Source organism: Acinonyx jubatus, chromosome E2, assembly GCF_027475565.1.
Source record: "Acinonyx jubatus isolate Ajub_Pintada_27869175 chromosome E2, VMU_Ajub_asm_v1.0, whole genome shotgun sequence".
Taxonomy (NCBI): domain Eukaryota; kingdom Metazoa; phylum Chordata; class Mammalia; order Carnivora; family Felidae; genus Acinonyx; species Acinonyx jubatus.
The window spans coordinates 46,757,935-46,779,624 of record NC_069396.1 but is presented as its reverse complement, the minus strand read 5'-3'; the positions used below and the strand labels follow the sequence as shown (position 1 = coordinate 46,779,624).

The 21,690-nt window shown below is 52.1% G+C and overlaps 1 protein-coding gene across 2 annotated transcripts in view; it reads left to right on the top strand.

The window, feature by feature from the left end:
* FCGBP (Fc gamma binding protein) overlaps window positions 1–21,690 on the top strand; it is a 41,008-nt gene that overhangs the window by 3,945 nt on the left and 15,373 nt on the right. For both annotated transcript variants that reach the window (XM_027044886.2, XM_053211324.1), the window contains exons 3-11: window positions 803–1,149; window positions 4,986–5,556; window positions 7,643–8,247; window positions 10,403–10,970; window positions 14,788–15,380; window positions 17,649–18,240; window positions 18,381–18,580; window positions 19,948–20,089; window positions 21,342–21,679. In XM_027044886.2, the coding sequence (XP_026900687.2) occupies window positions 803–1,149; window positions 4,986–5,556; window positions 7,643–8,247; window positions 10,403–10,970; window positions 14,788–15,380; window positions 17,649–18,240; window positions 18,381–18,580; window positions 19,948–20,089; window positions 21,342–21,679 (3,956 nt within the window). The remainder of the gene's footprint in view (window positions 1–802; window positions 1,150–4,985; window positions 5,557–7,642; window positions 8,248–10,402; window positions 10,971–14,787; window positions 15,381–17,648; window positions 18,241–18,380; window positions 18,581–19,947; window positions 20,090–21,341; window positions 21,680–21,690) is intronic.

Genomic DNA, 21,690 nt, shown 5'->3' with positions numbered 1-21,690 from the left:
GCCTGGCAACACCCTCCTTTCCAAACATCCCCATGGAGAACGTACTGTTATCACTCCCTTGTTACAAATGAGGAGACTGAGGCACAGAGAGTTTAAAATTACTCAACCAGTGTCCGCACATATCATTGGTGGAACCAGGATTCTAACATGGGCAGCCACATCCCTAGTCATTTCTGTTGTGATGAACAGTCTGTCTTCCTTTAAAAAACAAACAAACAAACAAACAAAAAAAACACAACTCTTTAGGGGGCACCTGGACGGCTCAATCGGTTAAGCGTCCGACTTCCACTCAGGTCATGATCTCATAGTTTGTGAGTTCGAGCCCTGTGTCAGGCTCTGTGCCGACAGCCCAGAGCCTGGAGCCTGCTTTGGATTCTGTCTCCTGTTCTCTCTGCCCCTCCCCCGCTCACACTCTGTCTCCGTCTCTTTCTCCCAAAAATAAATATTAAAAACAATTTTTTAATTAAAAAAATAAAGATGCCTTAGCCTTCTGACCTGAGTGGGGATGCACAGGAGGGGGAAATGGGGACAGAAAACCCACCAATTAACCTTTCCATGATGATCCTTCTCCACTACCTTCCAGTTCCTCTGGGCTGAGCTGTGTCAAACCAGGGGATCAGAATACATGGGGTTGGGTCATCCCTGGGCGCCTCTCTCCCTGTAAGATTCCAGACCTCAGTTTCCCCACTTCTAAAATGGGTAGTCGTGGGCCCACTGCCCAAACTCCCCGCAGCAGGAGAGCTCCACGGTTCCCACCTGCTAGGATACTCCTGACTCTTTCTCTGCCGCCCCCCGCCCCCAGCCGTGCTGCCCCAGGAGCCCTCCTGCCAAGATGTGCAGTGCACTCCTCAGCAGCAGTGCCAGGTGGTGGACGGGCAGGCCCAGTGTGTGGCGGTCCCCATGGCCACCTGCCGCGCCCAGGGTGACCCGCACTACACCACCTTCGACGGCCGTCGCTACGACATGATGGGCACGTGCCTGTACACCATGGTGGAGCTGTGCAGCGAGGACCAGAGCCTGCCCGCTTTCAGCGTGGAAGCCAAGAACGAGCACCGAGGCAGCCGCCGCGTCTCTTATGTGGGCCTGGTCACCGTGCGCGCCTACAGCCACTCAGTGTCGGTGGTCCGCGGGGAGGTTGGCTTCGTCCGAGTGAGTACCCAGAAGCTCCAGATTGAATACCTGTGAGCCTCCAGTCAGAAGGAGGAGGCAAAGACTGGGGCAGAGGGTGTGGAGACGGGGAGGGGGGGAGTTTGAAAATCTGTGGCCGAGTGTTAAATCCCCTTTGTCCAGAAATACTACTTGTAGAAAATTAAAGGATACTCAGAAATATGGTTTAGAAAAAAAAAAGTCTATGCCAATGTCGCTTGTAATAGCAACAGGATAAAAAAAAGGCTACAAAATGTCCAACAATGGGGAATTTCTTAAGCGACTAACACTAAATTTAGTGAGCACCTATTATATCCTAGATTTGTTTCTTAGTGATTTCCATGTATGAATGCATTGAGTGCTCACAGCGATCTGTGGGGGTAGGCATTTTTTTTTTTGAGAGAGAGAGAGAGTGAGAGAGACAGCACTCATGAGCATGAGCAGGGGAGGGGCAGAGAGAGAGAGGGAGAGGGAGAGAAAGAATCCCAAACAGGCTCCATGCCCGGCGCCGAGCCGGACCACAGGGCTCTACCCCACCATCCTGGGATCACGGCCTGAGCCAAAATCAAGAGTCAGACGCTCAACCGACTGGAGCCACCGAGACGCCCCCTACATTATTATTATTATTAACACTTCTAGACAAGGAACCTGAGGTCCAGGGAGATGACAGACTTCCCAAGGGCTCAGATGCAGTCTGGCTTCTGAGTCACTATGCTTAGCCTCTTCACCATTCTGCCTTATACAATATTTTTACACTGTTGTGTTCACTTTTGATACCAAATATGCACGTAATAAAATCCATAAATCTCAAGTCACGGAGTTTTGACAAATGTGCAACGCACACCTCCATTAACAAACAGAATATTTTCATCATTCTGGAACATTCTCTCATTCCCCTTTGCAAACAATTCCAACCCACCCCCAGAGGCAACCACAGTTCTGATTTTTTCCCCCCACCATGGATTAGTTTTGCCTGTTCAAGAGCTTGCGTGTGTGTGTTTAAGAAATTCACATGAATGGAATCATACAGGTAAGAAGACTTTTGTGTAAAACCTCTTTTGCTCTGCACAATATTTGTGAGTTTCTTCCATGATGCTGCGATTAATTTTTTGTTAATAGGTAAAGCATTCGTGTAGCTCAGAACAAACAGGGCTTGTTGCGAAAGGTCTGGCTTTTTTTTTTTTAATTTTTTAATGTTTATTTACTTTTTGAGAGAGAAAGAGAGACAGAGTGTGAGTGGGGGAGGGGCAGAGAGAAGGAGACAGAATCTGAAGCAGAGCCTGAGGCTGGGCTCAAACTCACGGACTGAGAGATATGACCTGAGCTGAAGTCAGATGCTTAACTGACTGAACCATCCAGGTGCCCCGGCTCCCTCCCTCCCTCCCTCCCTCCCTCCCTCCCTTCCTTCCTTCCTTCCTCCCTCCCTCCCTCCCTCCCTCCCTTCCTTCCTTTCTTTCTATGTTTATTTATTTATTTTTGAGAGAGAGAGAGAGAGAGAGAGAGAGGATCCCAAGCAGGCTCCAAGCTGTCAGAGCAGAGCCCCACATGGCGCTCAAACGCATGAACTATGAGATCATGACCTGAGCTGAAATCGAGTCATCAGATGCTTAACCGACTGAGGCACCCAGGTGCCCCTAGGTCTGGCTTTCATTCCCATCTTCATCTGCTTTGCCCCTGCTCCCCACAGGTAGCTAGTTTTACTGATTTCCTGAGGGTTCACCTAGGGTTCCTTTATGACAATGCAAGCAATGTAAACAATATGTTCTTACCTTTTCCCTTTCTTAGCAAAGAGCACTGTACCATCTGCTCTGTTCTGCACTTTGCTGTGCACTGAGTGGTGCCTTTTAGAGCTGTTTCCACATCAGCATAAAGGGAGCCTCTGCGCTCTCTCTCTCTCTCTCTTTTACATCTGCACGGTTCTCCATTGGATGGATGCCTCCTCATTCATTCAACTCAATCCCCCGCGGATGGATGCTTTTTTCATGATGGCAAACAGCACAGCACTGAACAGTCTGGTACCTCCCTCGTTTTGCGAGTGTGCCGGTGATTCTGTGAGATGAATAAGTAAGCGGATTCAAGTAGGTGTGCTCCAGATCTAGAGGGATTGAGCACAAGTGCAGAGGGAGTTCAAATTCCTGAATTTACGTAAGGAATTGTGCACATGCTGGGCCGTTTTTCAGAGAGAGAGAGGGCCTATTCCGTTGGTCAGATCCTTACAGAGGTCAGTGACTTGACAGAGGTTTAGAGCTCCTGATAGAATCATGATAGGAGCCCCGGCGTGGCTCAGTCGGTGAAGCGTCTGACTCTGGATTTCAGCTCAGGTTATGATCTCTCGATCTTGAGATCAAGCCCCGAGTCAGGCTCCGTGCTGATCATGGAGCCTTCTTGGGATTCTCTCTCTTCTTCTCTCTCTGCCCCTCCCCTGCCCACACTATCTCTCTCTCTCCCAAAATAACAAATTAAAAAATAAACATTAGGGACACCTGGGTGGCTTAGTCAGTTAAGCGTCCAACTTGATCTCGGCTCAGGTCATGATCTCGCAGTTCATAGGATCAAACCCCACGTCGGACTCACAATGTGTTATCACAATGACCGTGCAGAGCCTGCTTGCAATCCTCTCTTTCCCTCTCTGCCCCTTCCCTACTTGTGCTCTAAATAAATAAATAAACAAACAAACAAACTAAAAAAAAAGGGTTTTTTTTTTAAGAAAAGAATCATGATAGGATGTCCCCAAAACATTGCTAGGAGAAATGAGGGCTTCATAAAATGGGGACTTCAACATGGCCTCATTATTTAAAAGGAAAAAAATTACATAAATTAAAAGGTAGAAAAAAACCCTGGCAGGCAGGATTTATAAATGCACCTGTGTGTGCATGCACGCACACACGTGTGTGTCCACAGCAATATGAGTGATTTCCCTCTCCTGATTTTTGCTCGTGAGTATTTTGTAAGTTTTCTGTAATGAACAAATATTACTTGTATCATTGAAAAACGGAGGTGACTAGGTTCCCTGGGCTGAGAGCTTGTAAGTGTCTCAGTCACGGCTGCGTCCACAGCACTGCCCATGGACGCAGACACACAGGAGGGCTCACGGAGGCCTTGCTGACCCACTGACCAAATGAAGATCTATCTTACCTTTGGACCTTTCTCCTGCAGTCTCCCTCTGCCTCTTATTCCTTTTTTTTTTTTTCATACCCCATCCTCCTGACTAAGACAAGCATATGGGAAGAAGGAATTAAGAAGAAACACGCAGAAAGAGGAAACTGGGCCCAAGGGACCGAGAAACACACTCCTCATCTCCTGGCCAGACTCTCTCTCCGCTTAGGATATTTGTGAAGGAATCCCCTTCCCCTTGTCTCCGTGGCTCTCCCTCACTGATCCTTTACAGCTCAGCTCAGCTCAGCCCAGCTCAGCCCAGCTCAGCTCAGCTCAGCTCAGCTGTCCCTGCCTCCCCTGACCTGCAAGATTGGGTCTGGCTCTTCTTCTAGACTCCCACAGCCTCCTGTGCGTCCACCATCCCAGTCCTGATCACCCTGATCTGTTGCTCTGATCTCGTGACAGTTCTGTCTCCCTCATTGGACTGGGAGCCCCACGAGAGCAGGCTCTGGGTTGTCTCGGTGATCTCCCGGCCAGGACCAGGCATAGAGGGAGTGCCCAGTGAATGGTCATTTAATGCAGCAGTGCCTTCACGTCCTGAGCACTTGTGATCCTACCAGGCACCGTTCTAAGCAGCAGGAGGAAGGAATCCCAGCTGGACTAGGGGAAGCGAGAGAGAGAGAGGGTGGAAGGGGCGAGGGCCGGACCACACGGGGTCTGACCACCCACTCCTCCTCCCACAGATCGACAACCAGCGCTCGCGCCTGCCCGTATCCCTGGCCGAGGGTCGCCTGCGCGTCTACCAGAGTGGGACGCGGGCCGTGGTGGAGCTGGACTTTGGGCTGGTGGTCACCTACGACTGGGACTGCCAGCTGGCCCTGAGCCTGCCAGAGCGCTTCCGAGACCAGGTGTGCGGACTGTGTGGCAACTACAACAGCGACCCCACCGATGACTTCCTCACGCCCGACTCGGAGCTGGCGCCGGACGCCGTGGAGTTCGCCAACAGCTGGAAGCTGGACGACGGGGACTACCTGTGTGACGACGGCTGCCAAAACAACTGTCCCTCGTGTACCCCGGGCCAGGCCCAGCACTACGAGGGCAACCGGCTCTGCGGCATGCTGACCCAGGCCGACGGCCCCTTTGCTGCCTGCCACAGCGCACTGCCGCCCCGGCCCTTCCTGGAGGAGTGTGTGTATGACCTGTGTGTGCTCAACGGGGACCGGTCCAGCCTGTGCCGTAGCCTCAGCGCCTATGCCCAGGCCTGTCTGGAGCACGGCATCTCTGTCGGTGACTGGAGGTCACCAGCCAACTGTCGTGAGTGATGCCCCGGGGCGGACTGGGAGCACGTGGTGGGAAGGCACGGGTCTCTTTGCATCTGTTCAATGTCTGAGCACTTCATGTGGTTCAGCCTGAAGCCGGACCATGCCAGGAACACAGGGATGGCCGAGATGGCCACACGGTGCCCGCGGTGAGCCCGAGGTTGGGGCAGACACATCACTAGCCGGTGACAGTCCCAAGCGGTCCCTGCTGGGCTCGGGGAGGCACAGGCAGAGTGGCCAGGGCCAGCACGGGGGAATTCCAGGGTGGGCACGGGAGACCAGGAAAGCTTCTCAACTCAGCCTGGCAGGGTCAAAGAGGATTTCCCAGAGGAAGGGATGCCCGATCGGAAGCCTGTGGGAGGAACTCAACTAGGCAGATAAAGGGGGAGCAGGAAGTGGGTTTGGGAATGAGAGAGGGGCATGTGCAGAAGCCGGCATGAGACGTAGTCCTCAGAGTCCTGAAACAGAAATGTGAACATCTCTTCGTTTGCATTCCTTTCGAGGCTCCCCGATGCCCTCTGGGTAAAGTCCGGGCGTCCATCCACTTAATCATTCATTCACTCACTCATTTACTCAACGGGCATTCCCTGAGCCCCTCTGTGGCCCCATCCCTCCACTGGCGATAGGCACAGTGGGGGCCAGCACACACCCATCCCTGCCCTTGAGAGGCTCCCAAGGAATTTTTCTGGAGACAGAAAGTCTACTGTGCAGGGAAGGGGAGGTGCCCAGACCCAGGCCTAGGGCTTGAGACAGAGACTCCGGAGGAGGAGCAAGTCTGGGGGAGACACTGTGGCCATGTGGGGTTTATCTTGGTCACTCCTATATGTCCTCACTGCCCAGTAAACGCCCGCCCTCCCGAGCTCCCCAATGCCTGGTGCAGAGGAGGAACCAGTGAGTTCTTTTACCCATGCATTCATTTCTGAATGAGCGGGCATCTCCTGTGGACCAGACCCTGTCCTTTGTGCTCTGGGATTGAAGCAGATCAGATCCCTGCTCTCAGAGTTCATATTTCCAGTGGGGGAGACAGACAGTAAGCAGTAAACTATGGAACGTCTTCAAAGAGCAAAAGAAATGGCATTCGTGTAAGAAGAGGAAATGGGAGGCTCACGACGAGGGTGCTCAGGGAAGGCCTTTCTGAACAGGTGACATCATTGCTGAGAGCAGCAAAGGGCAATAGAGTGAGCTGAGTAACAATGATGCTGTGGGGTGTCTCTGCATAGGTTAACTTATTTACCCCTCACCACCCTGTGAGGTTAGTGCTATTATCATCTCATTTTACTGACGGGGGAACTGAGGCAGGGAGCGAATGGAGTCATTGGCCCACAATCACACAGCTTAGGAAGGGAAGACTGGGATTTGAACCTAGGCTATCCGGGCTCCAGCAGCTTTCTCTTAACCACATGCTGCACTGCCTTCGGAGGAAAGGCCAATACAGGCATCAGAAACAGCCAGCCAGTGCAAAGGCCCTGAGGTGGGAGCGTGAAGACCTGTGAGGAAGCCTCTGTGGCTGGGACAGAGTGAGCCAAAGGGAGAGGGAGAGGAGATGAGGAGGGAGGTGATGGGCGCGGGTGATGGGGAGCTTCATTGGCCACCAGGAGGACTCTAGCCTTCCCCCTGAGATGGCACCACAAGGGGGCTCTGAGCAGGAGAGGGATGTCACAGGCATTCACAGGGTCCCTCTGGCTGTCTGTGAGGAGCAGCCTGTGGGGGTAGCATGGGGGCCGGGGGAGACCAGGCAGAAGGTTGCTTGTAAGGGACTGGACCAGGGTGGGGGGTGGTGAGAGAAGGGGGCAGATTCTAGATAGATTTTTGAATATGGAGCTCACAGGACTTCCTGACAGATTGGTTGTCGGTGAATGAAGAGGGAAAGGAGTCAACTGTGTCTCTGAGGTTTGGGGTTCCAGCACCTGGAGGGATGGAAGTGCCATGCGGCGCTCTGGGGAAGGAGCAGAATGTGGGGAGGGAAGTCCCGTAGAGCGCTTTGGGCGGGGCGCCCCGCCAGGAAAGGGAGCCGCCAATGCATCAATGCAACACCCTTGCGCTGGCCTGACGCATCCTCCCCCGTCTCCGTCTCCCCGCAGCCCTGTCCTGTCCCCCCAACAGCCGCTATGAGCGGTGCGGCCCCGCCTGCCCGGCCACCTGCAACTCCGAGGCGACGCCGTCCAACTGCTCCGGGCGCCCGTGCGTGGAGGGCTGCGTGTGCCTCCCGGGCTTCGTGGCCAGCGGTGGCGGCTGCGTAGCGGCCTCCTCATGCGGCTGCATCTTCCAGGGCCGCCCGCTCGCCCCGGGCCAGCAGATATGGGCCGACGAGCTGTGCCGGCGGCGCTGCACTTGCGACGGTGCCACCCAGCAGGTGCGCTGCAGCGACACACAGGGCTGCCCGGCGGGTGAGCGCTGCCGCGTCCAGGACGGCCTCCTGGGTTGCTACCCCGACCGCTTCGGGAGCTGCCAGGCGTCCGGGGACCCGCACTACGTGAGCTTCGACGGCCGGCGCTTCGACTTCATGGGCACCTGCACCTACCTGCTGGCCGGCTCGTGCAGCCAGGCCGCGGGGCTGCCCGCCTTCCGGGTGCTGGTGGAAAACGAGCACCGGGGCAGCCAGACCGTGAGCTACACGCGTGCCGTGCGCGTGGAGGCCCGCGGAGTGAAGGTGGCGGTGCGCCGGGAGTATCCAGGCAAAGTGCTGGTGAGCGACACGGGTCGGGGTGGTTGGGAGGTGGGCAGGAAATCCCCCTTCAGGAGTGGGGCTCTGAACCCCCGGTAGGGCTGGGGATCTGTTAAAAGATCGTGTGGCCAGTGGTTAAGTCCTGGGCCCCCGAGCCAGGCGGTGCTGCCTCTCCTTGGCTGTGTGACTGTGTCTCCAAATGACTGTCTCCGGGTTTTGTCTTAGTTTTGTCTTCTGTCAGCGTGTCCACCACGCAGCAGAAGTCAAGAACCAGTGATTTTCTCTTTAAAAAAAAAAAAAAAAAGAAGATAAAAGTTGAGAGGTGGGGTTGTAAGATTCACAACTCTAGTAAATAATCATTGAACAGTTTTAGACAGTGGCCTGCGCCCTGGAGAGGAGGATGAATTGGAAATGGATGGAAAACTGAAAGAAATTTCCATGTGGCAGGCACCACCCCTAAACCCTTTACAGGCCTTAAGTCATAGTCCTCAGAACAGCCTTGCATTAAAGGAAGTTTTGCTCATAAAGCCGAGTGTTTGGTATAGAGAAACTTCTGGATAAACAAATGATTGCTATTTATGTTCCACCTCTCTGAGTCTGGAATAATAATAGCCAATATATGACATTACCCCTAGGTGTTAAATGCTTGACATATAGTAACTCATTGAATCTCTACAACTCTGTAAATAGCTAGATGAGAAAACTGAGGCACGGAAAGGTTAAGTCATCTATTCGAGGTCACACAGCTAATAAGTCACAGAGCCACAATTTGTAACCAGGCTGTTTGGCTCCAGAGACCATACTCTTAACCACTACATCCTACTGCTGCTCTTGAGGAAAGGGATGGAACAGATAGGGACAGAAGTAGATGAAAGAGTACTCCAGGTAGAAGGAACAGTGAGTGCAAAGGCCCTGAGGCAGGAACAAACATGAGGGGTAGAGGAACAGCCTGGGGGTCCGTGGGGCTGGAATGGGGGCAGGGGGATGATGTAGGGGACAGCTGCAATGGAGGTCTTGATTTAAAACAAAACCTGAAGGACAAGGAAGAGTGAAGAGTGGTGGTTCCGAGGAGGAGGGAGCAGCAGGTGCAAAGGTTGAGGCTGGACAGATTTTGAAGACTCAGGAGAACAGTGTGGAGCCAGTGTGCCTGTACCGGAGAGTGAGGCTGGAGAGACAGGGCAGAGAGGGTGGTAGGAGATGAGGTCAGAAAAGTGGGAACAAGCAGGGCCTGGTGGGAGAGGGGCTCTGTTTTAAGCCGAGACGTAAAGGGTGATGGGGAGGCAACCAGGCGGAGAATGGGGACGGGCAAGAGGGTAGGAATGTCACAAGGAGAAGGTACAGCAAAAGCCCTGAAGCTGGGCTGAGCTTGCTGACTTCAGGAGGTCAAAATGGCTTCGTGGCTGCCGTCACAGGCGTGGGGAACGGGGCAGTACTGGAGAAGAGATTGGCGAGTAGTGAGGCTCAGGTCACCTGGGCCTTTTAAGCCACCGTAAGGGATTTGGATCAAAGCGAACACCGAACAGATGAAGTAGCGTTGGCCAAGGAAAGAGTACTGGGGGGGTATCTAGGAGGAGGCAAGTGCGAAGGCCACGAGGTGACAGCGCACTTGATGTGTTCAGGGAGACAGCAAGGAGGCTGAGTGCGCAATGTGGTAGGTGATGCGGGTACAAAGGTGGACAGAGCCAAGGTTAAACGAGACCTTGCAGGGAAGGGGCTTGGATTTGCGCCGTCCTGAAGGCTACAGGACATGCAGCCAGGAGAGAAGTGGTCAGTGATGTTCTCGGCCAAGCGAAAAGACCCTGAAGTTGGACCAAATTGAGACAAGTGGAGGAATAGCAAGAAAGCCAGTGTGCCTGGAACATACTGAGCGGGACGGAGGGAGGGAGTAGGAGGCAGGAAGATCAGGGAGGTAATGAGGAGACAGATCCTGTAGGCTCTTGAAGGCCGTGGGTTAGGGATTTGGATTTGAGCCGATAGTTGAAGGTTGAAGAGAGGTAGATGGTGTGCCAGACCAGAGGGATAGCAAGTGCAAGGGCCCTGAGGTGGAACGAAGCAGAATGTGCTCAAGAGAACAGCAAGGAGTTGAGAGTATTTGGAGCCAAGTGAAGTGAAGTGAAGGGTGGGACACAGAACCATGAATACCCTGACCCCGTGGACCTCCTTCATCTCCACCCAGGTGGATGGCGTCCTTCAGTACTTGCCCTTCCAGGCCGCAGATGGCCAGGTGCAGGTGTTCCGCCAGGGCCAAGATGCCATTGTGCGCACAGACTTTGGCCTGACTGTCACCTACAACTGGAACAACCGTGTGATTGCCAAGGTTCCCGGCAGCTATGCTGGGGCCCTTTGCGGGCTCTGCGGGAACTTCAACGGGAACCCAGGTGATGATCTGGCCCTGCGCGGTGGAGGCCAAGCTGCCAACGCGCTGGCCTTTGGGAACAGCTGGCAGGAGGAGACGAGGCCAGGCTGTGGGGCAACCGAGCCGGGTGACTGTCCCAAGCTGGACTCCCTAGTGGCCCAGCAGCTGCAGAGCAAGAAGGAGTGTGGGATCCTTGCCGACCCTGAGGGGCCCTTCCGGGAGTGCCACAGCAAGCTGGATCCACAGGGCACTGTGCGTGACTGCGTCTATGACCGCTGCCTGCTGCCAGGCCAGTCTGGGCCATTGTGTGATGCACTGGCCACCTATGCTGCTGCATGCCAGGCTGCCGGGGCCACCGTGCACCCCTGGAGGAGTGAGGAACTTTGCCGTGAGTACCAGGAGTGACAACTGGGGGGGCTCAGCCTTGTAAAGAGTATTGGGGGGTCTCTAGGATACCTATAGATAGGATGATCTATAAGTATCATTAATTCACGTAACTCTGACAAAAGTATCATGAGGTGGGGACTGTGGTGATATGCATTTAACAGATGAGGAAATAGAGGCTTAGAAAGAGTTAGTTACATGCCCAGGATCACGTACAGCTAGAAAGGCACAGTTGCAGTAAATATTTGTAAGATGACCAAAAATATCTGGTAGCCCTGCATCTAATTCCCATATGGCAGCTGTCATTCAGAGATGAGTAGCAGTGCTGCCTTTAGAAGAAGCCTGGTTCTGGTCCCCTCTCCAGTTTTTCTTGGTCACCATCTGGCCTACTTCACTCATTTACAATATCTGCCTGGATGGTACACATCACATCATCTGTTGAAATACACATGATAAATACATGAATGTTACATCCTTTCTTTTTCTCCTTCAACTTATATTCATTCATTCATTCATTCATTCATTCAACAAATATTTGTTGAACACCTACTATATTCCAGGTACTGAAGATATAATGGGGGAGAAAACAGGAAAAAAAATTCTTGCTCTCCCAAAGTGACCATCTAATGGTTTTTAGTTCCAGCAGAATATACCTAATGTAATATACTTATATACATGGAAGTCTCTTTAAAAAAAAAAATGTCTTATTAATTTTGAGAGAGAGTGTGTGCATGTGCATGTGCATGAGTGGGGGGTGGGTAGAGAAAGAGAGAGAGAGAGAGTCCCAAGCAGGCTTAGGGCTGTCAGCATAGAGTCGGACATGGGGCTCAATCTCATGAACCATGAGATCCTAACCTAAGCCGAAATCAAGAGTTGGATGCTTAACCAACTGAGCCACTCAGGTGCCCCAGAAAGTCTCTTTTTATTTTTTTTAATGTTACTTTTGAGGGAGAGAGAGAGAGAAAGAGTGAGAGCAGGGGAAGGGCAGAGAGAGGGAGACCCAGAATCCAAAGCAGGCTCCAGGCTCTGAGCTGTCAGCACAGAGCCTGATGTGGGACCTGAACCCACAAACCGTGAGATCATGACCTGAGCCAAAGTCAGATGCTTAACTGACTGAGCCACCCAGGTGCTCCAGAAAGTCTCTTTTTAAATCATTGCATGGGTTAGTTTTTGCTGTGTAACAAACATCCCCAAAGCTAAAAGTGGATTACAACAAATATTTATTATTTCTCATGAGTCTGTGGGCTGGGCTATTCTCCTAATCTGGGCCAGCATAGTTTATCACTGCAGTCCTACTGACAGTTCTATGGGGGCTGGAGGGTCTACAATGGCCTGATTTTACACAGCTGGCAGTTGTTAGGCTGGTTGGTTTGGGGGACCTCATCCAGGACGGCTTACCCCTGCTCCACTTGGTTTTATCTTCCAGCCAGCTAGCACAGACTTCTTCACACAGTGGTCTCAGTGTTCCAAAGAACAGCGAGAGTGGACAAGCCCCAGTAGGCAAGCACACTTCAGGCCTCTGCTTGGCGTCACATTTGCTGTTATCCCATTGGTCAAAACCAGCACCATGGCCAAGCCAAGAAGAAGGGGTGGCTGTCATCAGTCTATCCCAATCCCCATCATACTTCTCTGCCACAAACATATATACATGTAAACGACATTTCATTATTTTTAGAAATTCTTAAGACCATCAGACTCTAAGTGTTAAAAAAAAAGATAGAATGAGTTATCATTGCAAATATCATTAGTACACAACTAATAAAACATATAAAACACTAATATATTAATGTCTATATAAATATATTAAAACATAAAAATATTAAACATAAAAAACAATGTATTGGAAAGGCATCTCTTAGTGAGATGGATTCAGCTTTCCACCCAATAGTTCCCTTTATTTTTTTATTTTGCTGAAATATCTTATTTATTTTTATTTTTGTATTTTAAAAATTCTAAGATTTTATTTTTTAATAAATGGAAAGACATCACATGTTCATGGATTGGAAGATTTAAAAAAAATTCTAAGATTTTATTTTTAAGCAATCTCTACACTCAGTGTGGAGTTCAAACTTAAAACACTGAGACCAAGAGTCCTATGCTCTACCAACTGAGCCAGCCAGGCACCACTTGCTGAAATATTTTAAAGCAAATTCTAGACATATGAATTTTCCCATAAATACTTCAGTAAACATCTGCAACAGATAGCACTTTTTAAGAAACATGCCACAATGCCGTTATTACCAGTAATGAAAATAACACTAATTCCTTAACATCATCTAAAATTCAGCCTAGGTTCAAATTTCCCCAATTGTCTAAATAAAAACAAAAAAAGTGTGGGTTTTTTTTTTTTTTCAGTTTATTTGAATCTGGATCCAGACCAAATCTACACACTGCATTGGGTTGGTTTTTCTTATGTGATTAAAAAAATTTTTTTTTCTAATGTTTATTTTTGAGAGAGAGAGAGAGACAGAGCATGAGTGGGGTTTGGGGGCCAGAGCCCAATGTGGGGCTTGAACCCATGAGATCATGACCTGAACCAAAGTCAGACACTCAGCTGCCTGAGCCACCCAAGCGCCCCTTTCTTAAATCATTTGTATCCTATAATAGCTCTTTTCCATTTTCTGCCTACATATTATTATGAAGTTTTTCAAATGTATAGGAAGATTGAAAGAATTTTACAGTGAATACTCATACACTTACCAGCTGGATTCTATAGTTGACCATTTTACTGTACTTGCTTTATCATATATCTGTCCCTCTATCCATTTTGTTTGTACCATTTATCTATTGGGGGAAAAAAAGTCATTTGTCCTGCAGAATTTCCTATTTTCTGAATTTGGCTAGTTGCTTCTTTGTAGTGTTATTTAACTTGTCCCTCTATTCCCTGATTCTCTTATAAGCTGGTTATGAGATCTAGAACAGTGCTGTCCAATAGAACTTTGGTGATGATGGAAGTGTTCTGTCCCTGAGCTGTCCTGTATGGTTGCCACCAGTCATGTATTGAGCACTTGAACTGGGGCTAGTGTGACCAAGGAACTGAATGTTTTGTTTTGTTTTGTTTTGTTTTTAATTTTAGAGAGAGGGAGAGAGCTCGTGCACAAGCTTGGGAGAGAGAGAGAGAGAGAGAGAGAGAGAGAGAGAGAGAGGGAGAGACAGACAGACAGGGAGATCCCGATGGCGGGGTCAATTCCACCACCCTGGGATCATGACCTGAGCCAAAATCAAGAGTAGGACGCTCAACTTACTGAGCCACCCAGTTGCCCCAATCTTCTATTTCTTAAATTTTAATTAACTTACACTTAAATGGCCACAAGTGACTATCATATCAACACAGAGGCTTTATTTGGCTCAGTTTTAGTTTTTTTTATTTTGTTTCAAGGAAACCACCTGTCTTATAATTTGGAGTGACTGGAGTTTGGAGATAGGACTAGGAATTATTATTCTTTTTCTCTTCAAAACACGGGCCAAATATTTTAATTTGCTACTACTATATCTCTACTAGAGAAGGAAGAAGTCAAAACCACTGCATTCACGAGTACATTGCATAAACACACACTGTACCTGCACGTATGTGTTTAAAATATGTCATTGAAGACATTACAGATAACCACAAACCACAGTTAATTTGGAGTTGAATCTTATTTATCAGGACCAGGTTAATTGTGATATCATCTGCCCCCCCAGGAAGATCATATCATAGATTATACAGAGGGTTCCTTGCAGCTGGCCGGCTTACATGTGAGCGCGGGAGCATGCGTGTGCCTGCGTGTGCGTCACCAGGGAGCAGGGACCCTGGATGCTCATGGCTGCTCTCCCCACAGCTCTGAGCTGCCCGCCCCACAGCCACTACGAGGCATGTTCCCATGGCTGCCCGCTGTCCTGTGGAGACCTCCCAGTGCCTGGGGGCTGCGGCTCCGACTGCCACGAAGGCTGTGTGTGTGATGAGGGCTTCGCACTCAGTGGTGAGTCCTGCGTGCCCCTGCCCTCGTGTGGCTGCATATACCAGGGCGCCTACCACCCGCCAGGCCAGACCTTCCACCCTGGCCCGGGGTGTGATTCCCTGTGCCGCTGCCAAGAGGGCGGCCTGGTGACCTGTGAGCCCTCCACCTGTGGCCCGCATGAGGCCTGCCAGCCGTCCGGTGGCGTTCTGGGCTGCGTGGCCGTGGGCTCTGCCACCTGCCAAGCATCGGGAGACCCCCATTACACCACCTTCGACGGCCGCCGCTTCGACTTCATGGGCACCTGCGTGTACGTGCTGGCTCGGACCTGCGGGACCCGGCCGGGCCTGGAGTCGTTTGCCGTCCTGCAGGAGAATGTGGCCTGGGGCAATGGGAGAGTCAGTGTGACCAGGGTGATCACTGTCCAGGTGGCTAACTTCACCCTACGGCTGGAGCAAAATCAATGGAAGGTCACGGTAAGAGCAGGGGCGGATCATGAAGGGGAGGGGTCCTGGGGTAGAGGGTGCTGGGTGGGCGGGACATGGGCAGCACTCGGTCCAGGGGCGGCGCTCACATCTGGGAGTGGATGTGGAAGGCACAGGGTTCCCGAGGAGAGGAGGTGCCGGTCAGAGCCCTGAGTGGGGAGCCAAGGAGCGAGGAGGCTTTGGGGACCTGGGACCTGCTCCCACGTGGCTCTGTTTCCCCCTCTGTCTGCTGCTTAGTCTCTCCTCTCCCTGCCTCTGACTGTCCCCTCTGAGCATCTCTCCCACCCCCTCTTCCCTTCCCCTGCACCTTCTCTGTTCCTGCCCTAGCCACCTCCCTGGTATCCTGGCCGGCAACATGATACAATCAGAGGCTGGGCAAGTTCAGGGATGGGAAAGGTTCAAGGACACAGGACAATCTGGGGGTGACCCCCTCATCCCTCGCCAACCACCACAACAATAACAGTAGCTACGGTTTTTACTCCGCTGATCCCTGACTTTGTTGGCCGCTGACCACTTCACATCCACGGTGTCATTTCATCCTTGCTGCCAGAAGTACCATGATTTGCTTCATTCTTTAGAAGGGAGGTCCCATCATTGGCCCAAAGTCCACCAGCAAAGACACAACTTGAATCCAGGACAGCATGCCAGGAGACTGCACGCTGGACCTTGGGCACACCATGGTGCTTCTCTGACTGAGAAGCACTTGGTCTCCTATGGAAGCTGGAGGGATACCATGCTGCCCCCCCCCCCCACCCCGCCACCCCAGAGATCTCACTAAAAGGCAGGCACATGACCCTTGTGCTCATGCAGTATGGACAATGAGGATGCTGAAAAATAGCTGACTTTTTCAGGTGCCCGTATGCACTGGCCGTGCATTAGATGCTTTAATTGAGTCCCTGAGGTAGCACAAGCTCCTAGGATAGCACCTGACATATAGTTGGCTGTGAATACACATGAGTGGTTGGTGTTATTTGCATCTCACTGAATCCCCCAGCTTCTCCTTGAGGTGGAAACTATTATTATACCCACTTTACAGATGAGAAAACTGAGGCACAGAATAGGTCACTTGTCCTTAACTGCTCCCTGTCCCTGCTTGGGAAGTATGGCAGGTGACTATGTTTTGGGGAGCCTCAGACAGGATTGTGTCTTCTGCCTTCTCCTCTGGTTCCTTATACTTCCAAAAGAATCCGATGCTCATCATGTCTGTATTAAGGAAGGATGAGCAAGCATGTTAATCAGGGGTGGATATATGAGGTTTTGTTGGTGCCCAGCAGCCTTCAGTTAAAGCCACTGGTTCTTGGCTCGGGGGTCTGATGTTCATTTCCCATTAGCCTAATGTTCCACCCATTGATGCTTAAAGCAAAAAGCCTCAGAACCCACTTACTTGTCAAAATAAAACCTTCCGACCGTAGCTCGTCACAGTAGCAGATGCTCCCAGAACACCCATTCTGTGCCAGAATTTGTAAAGTACAAATATCAATTTATCTAATCCCCACAGCAACCCTCTGGACCCCACTCTGTAGATAAGGAAGCAGAAACCCAGCGAGGGGTCCTGACCTGCACAAAGTTACAGAAAGAGTAAAGGGCAGAGCTGTGTTGGAACCCAGGCCAGTGGCTCTGGAGTCCATCGCTGCGTTCTTGATCAGTGGTGAATTTAGGGGTAGCTGGTGAGCATGTTACTCCTTTGAAACCTGTACGAGCTTCCCCTGTGGCTGCTGTAACAAGTGACCACAAGTATGGTGGCTTAGAACAACGGAAATGTGTTTTCTCACTGTTGTGGAGGCCCGAAGTCCAAATTCAAGGTATTGGCAAGGCTCTAGAGGAGGATCCTTCCTTGCCTCTTCCGGCTTCTGGAGGTCCCAGGTGCTCCTTGGCTCACAGCCACCTTCCCTGTCTTTGTCTCCACGTGGCCTCTCCTCTCTATCTCCTCTTCTGGTTCTTATCATTATATAAGGAAACTCGTCACTGGACATAGGGCCCACCCTAATCCAGGATGATCCTGAGATCATGACCCTAAGTACATCTGCAAAGACTCTTATTCCAAATGAGGTCATATTCAGGGCTTCTGGGGGGGGCATATCCTTTGGAGACCACCACTCCACCCACTACAAAGACTCGACCATGCTCCCCATTTTCCAAATATGGAAACTAAGGCCCAGAGAGGTGAGGTCACACGGATCTCCAGTGTCAGGCAGGGGCTCGACAAGGGTCTGCCCTCTCAAAGTGTGCCCCTGACGCGTGGACTATCCCACCTCCCAGGTGAACGGTGTGGACATGAGGTTTCCCGTGATGCTGGCCCAGGGCCGGGTCCGTGCCTTCCAGCACGGCTCGGACGCTGTGATCGAGACCGACTTTGGCCTGCGTGTGGCCTACGACCTCGTATACAACGTGCGGGTCACCATCCCAGGCAACTACTACCGGCAGCTGTGTGGCCTGTGTGGGGACTACAATGGTGACCCCAAGGATGACTTCCGGAAGCCAGATGGCTCACAGGCAGGCAACCCCACCGAGTTCGGCAACTCATGGGAGGAGGCGGTGCCAGGCTCTCCCTGCCTGCCGCCACCCACCTGCAAGCCCGGCGGGGACTGTAACTCGGACCTGGAGTGTAGACCTGAGCTGCAGGAGAAGTACCAGCAGGAGAAGTTCTGTGGGCTCCTCACCAGCCCCACTGGGCCGCTGGCCGCCTGCCACAAGCTGGTCGATCCCCAGGGTCCCTTGCAAGACTGCGTCTTTGACCTCTGCTTGGGCGGTGGGAACGAGAGCATTCTCTGCAGCAACATCCATGCCTACGTGAGTGCTTGCCAGGCAGCCGGAGGCCACGTTGAGTCCTGGAGGACCGAATCGTTCTGTCGTGAGTAGAGGGCAGAGAAGGGAAGAACAAGGGACAGAGGGTGGGGAGACTGAGGCACAGAAGGGGAAGGACACTGGGCCCTGCAGCCCCTCCCTCAGAGCCCCTGGGAGGGAGCTCTGACCAGCACCCTCTCTTTGCAGCGATGAAGTGCCCCCCCAACAGCCATTATGAGCTCTGCGCAGATACCTGCTCCCTGAGCTGCTCGGCACTCAGCGCCTCCCCACTGTGCCCAGAGAGCTGTGCCGAGGGCTGCCAATGTGACTCCGGCTTCCTCAGTAACGGCCAGGCCTGCGTGCCCATCCAGCAATGTGGCTGCTACCAAAACGGTATCTACTACGAGGTAGGAAGCCGGTCATTGTGGTCAGAGCCCAGGGCCTCACGCTGGACCCCCTCCCATGGCCCGTCGCTCCACAGCCTGTCCACTCGGCCTCCTGAATGTCTCTCCCACCTGTCCCCTCCCCCCATCATGGCCCCACCATGGTCCCGTTTGTCATCTCCCACATGCTCCCTCCATGCCCCCACTTTTGCTCCCTGTGGGTCACCTCCCTGATGGCAGTGGGAAGACCTTTCTCAAAACAGCCATGGGTCCTGCAACTTTAAACCCTTCCCTGGCTCCCCGGGTCTAGACTGTCTCTGTGACACAGTAGGTAACTCCGTCTGCTTCCCTCTCCAACCCTCACCCAGTTACTCTTTCTTTGACTTGACTGTGTGTTTCTCTGTCTCCCTCAGAAGACCACGAGCTCTGTGAGGGCAGGGCCCCTCTCTGCTGCTCTCCTCAAACAAATGATAGTGATGATAAAAGCAAATAGGTAGATGGTGCTTCCTACATGCCGGTTACTGCTTTCAGTGCCAAATCCACAGCATATGTGCATTACACATACATATGAACTTTTTACTTATTAGGAAAATTTTCAAACATGCAAACGTTAAGAGAACAGTGTAAATCTCCATGTACCCCTCACTCAGCTTTAGCGATAACCACATTTTCCTGATCTTGTTTTGTCTCTTATCCGTTTCCTCTCTAATCTGGATTATTTAAAGGAATTCCCAGGGCTCCAGCGTAGCTCAGTTGGTTGAGCATCTGACTCTTGATTTCAGCCCCGGTCAGGATCTCAGGGTTGTGGTATCGAGCCCTGCGTCAGGCTCCGTGCTGAGCATGCGGCCTGCTTGAGATTCTCTCTTTTTCCCTCTGCCCCACTCCCCTGCTCACACACTCTCTCTCTCTGAAAGTAAAAAAAATAATAATAATAAAGGAACTCCCTTTTCATTTCCCCTGTACCTTATACGTATTATTAACCAAGTTATACTACCATAGTTAGGTGCTATGATTATCGACTGCTTACAGATGAAGAAACTGAGGCATAAAAGGTTAAGCAATTTGCACAGTGATACAATTTGGAAATAGCAGAATGAGGCTTCAGACCCAGGCAATTTGCTCCAGGGCCTTTGCTCTTAATTCATGTTACACCGTTTCTCATATACAGCAGACATTAAGTGGATATTTTGGAAAAACGAGTGAGTGAGTGAGTGAGTGAGTGAGTGAATGAATGAATTGGACCCCAAGGCCATGCGGTGCCCTAGTTGCACAGACAAGGGGCCACTCTGCTGAAAGATGTTCCCTTGATGTCCTCTGGACCCTCTGTCCCCGGGACCCTGGAGATGCCAGTTCAGCTCCCACCCTGATGGCCGTGTCCTCTGTCCTCACAGCCGAACCAGGTGGTCCTCATCGACAGGTGCCAGCAACAGTGTGTGTGCCACGCCGGAAAAGGCTTGGAATGCCAGGCCCACAGCTGCAAGCCAGGGCAGGTGTGCGAGCCCGCAGGAGGTGTCCTGAGCTGCGTCACCAAAGGTGCTGGGCTGAGGCTGGGCCCCGTGGGGCTGGGAACAGAGGATGGGGACTCTGGAGCAGCGGGAGGTGTGAACCTAGATTTTCACAGTGGGTGGCACAAAGGACTAAGGATTGAGGTCTCCAATATGGGGACCCCGGGGCTGGGATTCCCAGGGCTAGGGGCACAGGCCCTCCAGGCTGGGAGGTGGAGTTCTACCTTATGGTAGAATGCAGGCTTTGGGGACCCTCAGGGCTAGGTTCCCTAGGGCAGATGTCAGAGACCCTTGGCATAAGGCAAGGACAGGCAAACTTTTTCCCTAAAGGGACAGATGGTAAATATTTGAACTTGCAGGCCTTATAGTCTCAGTCATAACTACTCAACTCTGCCACTGTGGCATGAAATCAGTCATAGGTTATGTAAGTGAGGGGGTAAGGCTCCAATAAAACCCTCTGGTATTTATAAAAACAGGCAGCTGGCTATGCCATAGTTTACTGACCACTGGTATGCAGGATTAGGCTCAGGGCTTCTAACACCATCTCCCCTTCAAGGTAGGGGAAATCAGGACCCCCAGGGACAGAGACAGAAAGCATAGTCCTGAGGTCTCAGGTAGAGACCCCACGAAGGCTGGGGTCTTAGACACAGGACCCCCCTCCAGAAGAGGATCGGGATTTATAGGGAAACAATCTCAGACATGGGGCCCCCCAGATTAAGTCTAACTCACAGAGTTGCCCCCCCCCCCAGGACTGGTTTCTTAGGGTGAAGGACAGAGAATAACTCCTTATTCCCAAAGATAAAAGAATGGGGCCTCCAGAACTGAGACCCTTGGTGCCACTGGACAGGATAATAGGGACCCAGGTCTTGAACATGGAAAACTCTGGGGCTGTGGATGCCCTCATGGATGCCCTCAGGGCTGGCATCACAGATACTGGTACCCCTGGGGCTGGGTTCTGATGTAGGGACCCTAGAGTCTAGGTCTTGGGGTCTTGGCAGTCAGGTACTCGGGGCGTGGGTCTCAGACAGCAAACTGCAGGGCCTTGGCCTTGGATGTGGGAGCCTTTGATGGGGTCTTAGACACAGTCCACCACAGGGCCTGGATTTCAAACATGGGGGACCCCCAGGGCTTGGTCTCAGATGGGAAGCCCCTGGTGTCTGTCCTCGCCTGCAGGAGCCCTTAGCCCCGGGGAAGAATCCCTGGGGCAGACCGGGGCTGAGGCTGGGGAGCAGCCGGCCTGTGCTGGACAGCCCCACAAGTTCCTCTCTCCCTGTCTCCAGACCCGTGTCACGGTGTGACGTGTCGGCCACAGGAGACATGCCAGGAGAAGGACGGGCAGGGTGTGTGTGTACCCAACTACGAGGCCACGTGCTGGCTGTGGGGCGACCCGCACTACCACTCCTTCGATGGCTGGGACTTCGACTTCCAGGGCACCTGCGACTATGTGCTGGCGGCCGCCGGCTGCCCGGGGGTCAGCACCCAGGGCCTGACCCCCTTCACCGTCACCACCAAGAATGAGAACCGGGGCAACCCTGCTGTGTCTTTTGTGAGGCTCGTCACCGTGTCTGCCCTCAGCGTCAACATCTCCATCCACAAAGGCGAGATCGGCAAAGTCCGGGTAAGTTCTGC